The sequence below is a fragment of the Arvicanthis niloticus genome, chromosome 8 (assembly GCF_011762505.2).
Source record: "Arvicanthis niloticus isolate mArvNil1 chromosome 8, mArvNil1.pat.X, whole genome shotgun sequence".
Taxonomy (NCBI): Eukaryota; Metazoa; Chordata; class Mammalia; order Rodentia; family Muridae; genus Arvicanthis; species Arvicanthis niloticus.
This window is the reverse complement of record NC_047665.1, coordinates 33,111,075-33,118,333: the sequence shown is the minus strand read 5'-3', so window position 1 is coordinate 33,118,333 and position 7,259 is coordinate 33,111,075. Positions and strand designations below refer to the sequence as shown.

The following is a 7,259-nucleotide window of genomic DNA, read 5'->3' as shown; positions in this document are numbered from 1 at the left end:
CCAAGAACTGTGTTTCTACACCCTCTCATGACTCAAATGTAGAATGAGACAGTCTTCTCTCCTCCCCTCCTCCAGCAGGAGGTAACAAAAAAGAGCAAACTAGATTTCCAGGTCATTGATATCCCCTGTGCAAGCTAGTCACCAACAGACTGATGGACATTGTGTGTGACAGGTCTCTACTACTGGACATGACTGCTCCTTCTGTGGACCAAAGAGTACACCAGAGTCACAGTTGTGGAGAGTCCTGAACAGGGAACCAGCCTTTGAGGGTTGTTACTGCATCAGTGAGGCTGTTGGACACCTGGGTGTGTCATCCTCTCACAGGCAGGAAAAGGGAGAAAGGCTAGAAGAGAGGAAAGCAGAGGGCTTGAGAAGAGGGAGGGGATGAGGATGAGAGAGGAAGAGATGGGGTGAGAAATGGAAGGAGTGCCTCCAACAAGCTGTAGGTGAAAAATTCTTCTGCACCATATACTGTGGCTCTAGGTTTGGGCAAGTGTTCTGATGTCTGCTGGGTTATTATTAAAGAAGTACCGCGCTGGAGTTCACTGTTTATCCACAAAGCAATGGCTATGCCTGCTCAAGAAAGACAGTCAGTGGCAGGTTCCTGCCCTGTTGCTACATCTCCTGATTACTGTGACCACTGAGGCATGCTCCCAAGTCGCTCTGCAGTGCTCAGAGGGCACATGATGTCTGTGCACACATTTCAAGCATGTGTGTGGAGGTCAGAGGACAACCTCAGGTGGTAGTCCTTGCCTTCTATTATGCTTGAAACAGGGTCTCTTGTTCGCTGATGCACAGGAGGTTGGTTGACCTGTGAGTTTCTGGGAATTCTCCTGCCTCTGCCTTCTACTGCCATGGGAGTTGGGATTACAGATGTGTGCAATCTCACATCTGGTTTTCTGTGGGTTCTGGAATCCGGACTCAGGTTTTCATACTTGCACAGCAAGTACTTTACCCACTAATCCACTTCCCCAGCCCTGATCTTTGGCTGCCCTTTGAGAAATGGCTCGTTGCTTTCCCTTTCATTGAAGGTTTTAATAAGAAACTTATCTCTTACAGATGCTTCATTTAATTACATCATAACATAGACTTTGACTAAAAAAAAAAAAAAAAAGGAGTAGTCAGGGCCGGGCTTGCAGCTCCCCTCAATACAATGCAAGTTCCTTCTAGAAGCACAGTGCAGGGTCAGGGGACTTATGTTAGCAATGAGTGTTCATGTGTGCATATTTGCATATGTGCATTTTCTCCAACTAATCACATTCTATTTTGAGATGGGCTCTTTAGGGGATGCATGTAAGGAAGACCTGACAGGGGATGGGTCTAGAGATGCAAATATCCCTATGGTGTCTAAAGGCACTTGCTTGGTTTTCCTTTACCTACCCAATCCAAATAACTCATTTAAAGGCCAGTAAACACAGTGTTCTCTTATTGCACCAATTCTGTTTATTGTGAAAGAAGTCATTTAGTTAGTAAAGATTGTTGATGGTGTTGGGTCAAAATAATAAATGTAGCATGTCTGGTTGCTGTGTCAGGAAAGGATCATGGTTTGTTTGAAAGTTTGTGGGTGCCACAAGTATGGAATCTTCGCATTTTCTAGAACGCCAGGAAGAGTCCTTTAAGTGGCAGACTTGGGTCCAAGTTCTCAAAATAGGTTTCTATGTAAACTTTTTAGAAACACATCTGTTGTGAAAAAGATGTTTGCAGCATGGGGATTCCAAACACAACCCAGAGAATGTTTATTACAGGCTAATGTTCTTACACACAAGGACAGGATAGCCAGAGCCATGGATGGAATGGGCAGAGCCACTGTGCACCACTTAGGCTGGGACTTAATGACTGGAGTCAATGACTGGAGTCCAAAAAAAAAAAAAAAAAAAAAAAAAAGAACAACCCCACAACCACTTGCATTTGTTGTTTAAAAAAAAAAAAAAAACGTCAAAAGGAGTTTGATGAAAAAGACATGTTCAGAAGCAGTGATCTGGTCTGAGGTCGAATGGCTCAGCTCAGTGTGAGTGCATTAAGGGATCCGGACAAGGCAGTGTGTCCAGTTCAGATGACTGTCTCTTGAGAACCGGGGTTGTTGCTCTCCTGTTCATTGATGATTTTAATTAGAAACTTACTCCTTATGGGTGCTTTACTTAGTTACATCATAAGTATAGACTCTGGCCAGAAATGCAAAAGGAGAGCGACGAGAGCCAGGCCTGCAGCCACCTTCAGTGCACAGTCATACTGGGACATCTGCAGCGCCATTATGGAATATGCCGAATCATGTCGAGTCACAGGACAGGTGTCTGAAGTTGAATTCAGATGATTCCCAAGCCTATTTCTGAATTCCTATAAAGACAGAAATAGGTAAGAAAAGCAATTTTCAGAAAAAAAAAATTCCTGCAGCTATCTCCCACAGTTCCTTTCAATATAGAAACATTTGGATGCCCTGCATCTAGGTAGCCCCACGGTCGGTATGGATAAGTCTGTTTCTTTTTTTGAAGATTAGAACACAGTCATGTTTTTATTTTGTTTTTTATTTTGTTATGTTTGTTTTTAGACTACATGGAAGACATTTTGTTCATCAAATGGACTCTTGAAGGCAGATATTACAAGGTGGTTTGTCTGCCATAGGAGGAAGTATAAGCCCACCTCCAGGTGGGCCTATAAGAGTTTGAGTGACCAGAGGGGCCCAGTCCAGAGTTCCCTCCATTCACCTTGCTGTGACAGACACAGGAAAGCCTGGAGAACACCACTTGAGGAGAGTACAGGGTGAGTGAATACCACTGCCCTGCTTCTTGGGAGGTATCCACTCAGCAAGGCTTCTAGCCTGCCATGAGGTGACTTGAAGGAAAAACATTGCTACACTCATGGCAGTTTTAATTTTCAAAGCACCTGTTTTCTTAATTACATGAGATGTTTCACAGTCTGACCATCCCTGCTAGAGCCAACAGGATGTGTGGATGGGACGATCAGAGACGATGAAGGAGAGGCTCGGCAGAGGCAGCAACATGGTTGTCCTTGAGAGCATCGACGGTCTTGTGCCTCCCTGAGCACTCTGACAGGCCTGAACACCTCTGTCTCCTGTGTGGAAGCAATGCCTCCCCACTGCAAACACTGCCTAGTGCCCGAGCAGGAATGTGGACAGTCGCAGAGGAGCATGCTGACAACAGAAGTGGGAGATACTAAAGACCCAAAGACCTTTAGTTAGGACAAGGGCAGGAGTACAGAAAGAACTGAATAACACTTAATGGCAAAACTAAAACCAGATGCAATGGGGTTTACATACAAGATGAGTTGAGTATAAGGTACAGAAATCTGGAGTCTGAACACAGCTCAGACTGCTTTTACAGAGAACCCAGGGTTCAGGTCTCAGCACCCACATCAGACAGCTCACAACCACCTGTAACTCCAGCACCACAGGATCTGACACCCCCTTCTGGACTCAGAGATCACTGCACTCATGTGTGCAAACCTCACATAAATACACACACACACACACACACACACACACACACACTTTAAAATGGAACAGAAATATAGAAACAAAGGCAATGTTTAATGACCTGATGTCCAGACTTACATTTATACCTGACCCATGTGGAAGAACCCTTGCTTTCATCATAGGAGATTGACTGGGACTTAGCTGTTGGCTAGCAGGGTATCTTTCTCAACCCCAACTAGAGTCAAACCTTTGCCTCTGTACTTCTTAGGCATTTGGGCCCACACTGCTCTGCTGGACTCTGTGCACTGGGAGTCTAACAGGGGGCCACACAGCAGGGTAGAATGGAGTCAGCGTTCCACAGCAGGAGTGGGGCAGTGCTGAACCTAACTTGTCACAGTCTCCAGGAGACAGCTCTTTTGTGGGGCTGGCTTGTGTGGTATCTGCTACAAGCTTCTACTTCAGTTGACTGAATGTGCTCATGATGGGTTTATAGTTTTTTGTTTGTTTGTTTGTTTGTTTGAGACAGGGTTTCTCTGTATAGCCCTGGCTGTCCTGGAACTCACTCTGTAGACCAGGCTGGCCTCGAACTCAGAAATCCTCCTGCCTCTGCCTCCCAAGTGCTGGGATTAAAGGCGTGCGCCACCACCACCTGGCGGGTTTGTAGTATTTAATAATCATTACGAGTTACTTACATAAAACTGCCACCAAACCTGGAAGACTGCATTAATGTGTCCACCAACTTCAGTACTGTTGGTAATGTGGGCATATGTCCATCAAGTAACCCTGCTTCCATGTGTCATGTGACTCAATTCATAACCTTCCTACCCATAACAGTGCCTTTGGTAATTATGCTCAGAGGTATATACTGGAGATGACTTATTCTACTTTATACCAAGCACTGGCAAGGACAAGGTGGCTCTCAGACTGATGAGCTTTTCATACGTGGGTTTTATTCTAATGTTGGCACCCACAAGGCAGACTTTCCTCGACATCTAATCCCAAGCCTTCTTTTCTTCCTCTTCTCTGTTAGAATATGTTTTAATGCTTTCATTTCTTTCTAGGCACCAACTTTCTGCCTTCTCTTTTCATTTCCATTGAATCATGTTGAAAAGTCCCTTTCCCCTGTCAAGAAGTGAGCCGCATTGTTGCTGTGGAGTCTCTTGCTTGACCTGCATCCTAATTTCTACCACAGAGAAAACTAATCTTGCCCCAGTCCCTCCAAGTGTTCATAAGTCTCTCAACATTTGGGTTGTTGTTTGCTTGTTTTTGAGACAAGTTCTCGTGTAGTCCCATTTTGCATTGAACTCCTGATCCTCTCCCCTGTCCTCATAAGTGCTGCTGGGTTTATGGCCATGAGTCACCACGCCTGCCTGTTTGTCTCTCTCTCTCTCTCTCTCTCTCTCTCTCTCTCTCTCTCTCTCTCTCTCTCTCTCTCCCTCTTCTTCCTCCTTATTTTTTGCTAACTTTTTTCTCTTTTTCTCAAGATAACCTGAATAGTGTTGTTAGTGCTTAGAGAATAATTTAGTTTACTCATTTGGCAGCACGGTGACAGCAACAGAGTTGCTGGGTACAGACTCTGGGGTGCAATGAAACTCTCAATGGTTGAATCTAAGAGACCTACACACTGACTCAGAGTAGCTCAAAACAGAAGCAAAGGCAGCATACACACGGCAAGCTCTTTCAGCTGAAGAGACAGAGGTATAAACCCTTCAAAAGTGGCACAGATGAGGAGTGTGGTGAGGTAGTCCCAAGTGACTCCACAGCCCTGTTTACTACCATTGGTACAGAGGCTGTACCAATATAACACTGCTCCATGAGAACCAAAACCCATGCAATAAACCAACACTCAAGAAGTATCATTAGGAGAGAGATGCGCACTCAAAAGCTGCCTTAGTCAAGATTCATAGCCACCTAATCTATAGGATGAGCAAATTTAAAAGTAGAAACACAAGGTAACATGGCCTCTCCAAACATAGACTAGATGCCAAGGAAACTGGAATGGAAGAAAGATGTGCCAGACAAAGAGATTAGAAGAACACGGATAAAAAGTGACTCGGGGCCTTCTATAAAATGAGTAGAAAGATCAGAGAGGAAAGAAATGAAATGCACAGAAGATAGTGCAAAAGGAAAGCCTAGTGACCTAGGCTGATCTCCAGGACCCACACAGAGAAGGAGAGAAATGCACTTCTAAGCTCTCTGTCCTCTACCTGTGTGTAGTGGCACACACATGTATGCACACTCACAGTAAAGGAAGAAAACTAGGAGTGGAAAATGTCAGGTTGATCCTGTAAGCAGGTGATGTGGTTCTATACAAAAGAAAAACCTGAAGACGCCATCAAGAAACTGCTAAAACTGGTATACTCAGTGAAGGAGCAGGATCTGGTCTTTTAATTTGTCAATAATGAGTTTGATGATAATGAAATCCACAAAGCAATCCCATTCTGAAATACTTACAAAATATGCAGGAGTAAACGGATCCAAGGATGTGAAAAAGCTCTGAAGTGAAAATTACCAAATTATTAAAAGGATAAAAGAAATAAGGAGACATATATGCACACAACTTCCCAGGTTTTAAGTTGGAAAAATTAATGTTGCTAAATGACCACACTATCAAAAAGAATATTGAGAAAGAATATTGAGACAGTAAAACCACAGTCAGAACTCACAACTTTCTTCATAAGACTGCATAAAATAATCCTATAGTTTCTTTGGAACACAAAAGACTCTAAATTGCCAAATTTATATTGAACAAATAAGAACAGATTTAGAAGCATAATTTCCTGATTTCAAAACATACTGCAGAGTCACAGTCATCAAAATAGCACATTACTGGCAGACACATTGACTAAATTTCCAAAACTGTCCATTGGAGAAAAGATAGCATCTTTAATCAATGGTTCTGGGAAAATGGACACCCACATGAGAAACACTGAAATGTAACCACAATCTCTCATTTAATACAGAAACAAAAACCAAACAACCAAACCAAAATGAACAAAAACACCAAGTAAGCAAATAATAAAACCCAACTCAAAATGAATCAAAGACCTGAAAGTAAGACCTGAAACTAAAAGTACTTGAGGAAACCAGTGGTAACAATTAGATGTATCTGCAGCGGTGTGAAGAATGATTTTCAGGGTAAGGCCTCTGGATCATAGGACACAAAGCCCAAACTGACAAACAGCATGGCATCCAGCTAAGAGTGTTTTGTACAGTGAAGAAAACAAACAACAAAGTGAAGCCCCAATGCACAGAATGAGAAGAAACCTGTGCTAGCTGCTCACTGCACACAGGGTTAGTGTGAGAGCATGTAAAGAAACCCACATACTTAAAACAAAAACAGCGAGTGGGCTGAAGATCTGAATGGACTGTTCTCAGGAAATACAAATGGCAAATACATGAAAAAAAATCTAGTATCATTAACCATGAAGGAAATGCAAGGCAAAAACTACAAAGAGATATCAGCTGACTCTAGAATGTATGTAAAAATACCATCTAAAACTAACTGACAGCTATAACCAAATATCCAAATAAAGATGCTGGTGAGGATGCATAGAAAAGGGAATTCCTTTAACACCACTGTTACACATGGGAATTAGTGTGCCTGCTATAGTGACCAGGGTAGAGGATCCTCACAATCAAATCCAGAGCTACTGCCTGTCTAGCCCCACTTCTAGGTTGATGTCTGACATCAATGAAGTTGGAAGTAGGAATCATGATCAGAAAACAATGAAGCTTTTGTTTTGCAAGTGGATGTATGGTGTGCATATGAGTATACATGTTCACATGTATTTGGGCGCATGTATGTATACATGTAGGGACCAGGGAA

At 43.0% G+C, this 7,259-nt stretch overlaps 1 protein-coding gene across 1 annotated transcript in view; it reads right to left on the bottom strand.

Moving 5' to 3' along the window:
- Positions 1 to 1,420: 1,420 nt before the first annotated feature.
- The window catches only part of Cdkal1 (CDKAL1 threonylcarbamoyladenosine tRNA methylthiotransferase), a 521,362-nt gene continuing 515,523 nt past the window's right edge, over positions 1,421 to 7,259 (bottom strand). Inside the window, exon 16 of the mRNA XM_034511047.2 lies at positions 1,421 to 2,334. Coding sequence (XP_034366938.1) covers positions 2,143 to 2,334 — 192 coding nt within the window. The 3' untranslated portion in view covers positions 1,421 to 2,142. The remainder of the gene's footprint in view (positions 2,335 to 7,259) is intronic.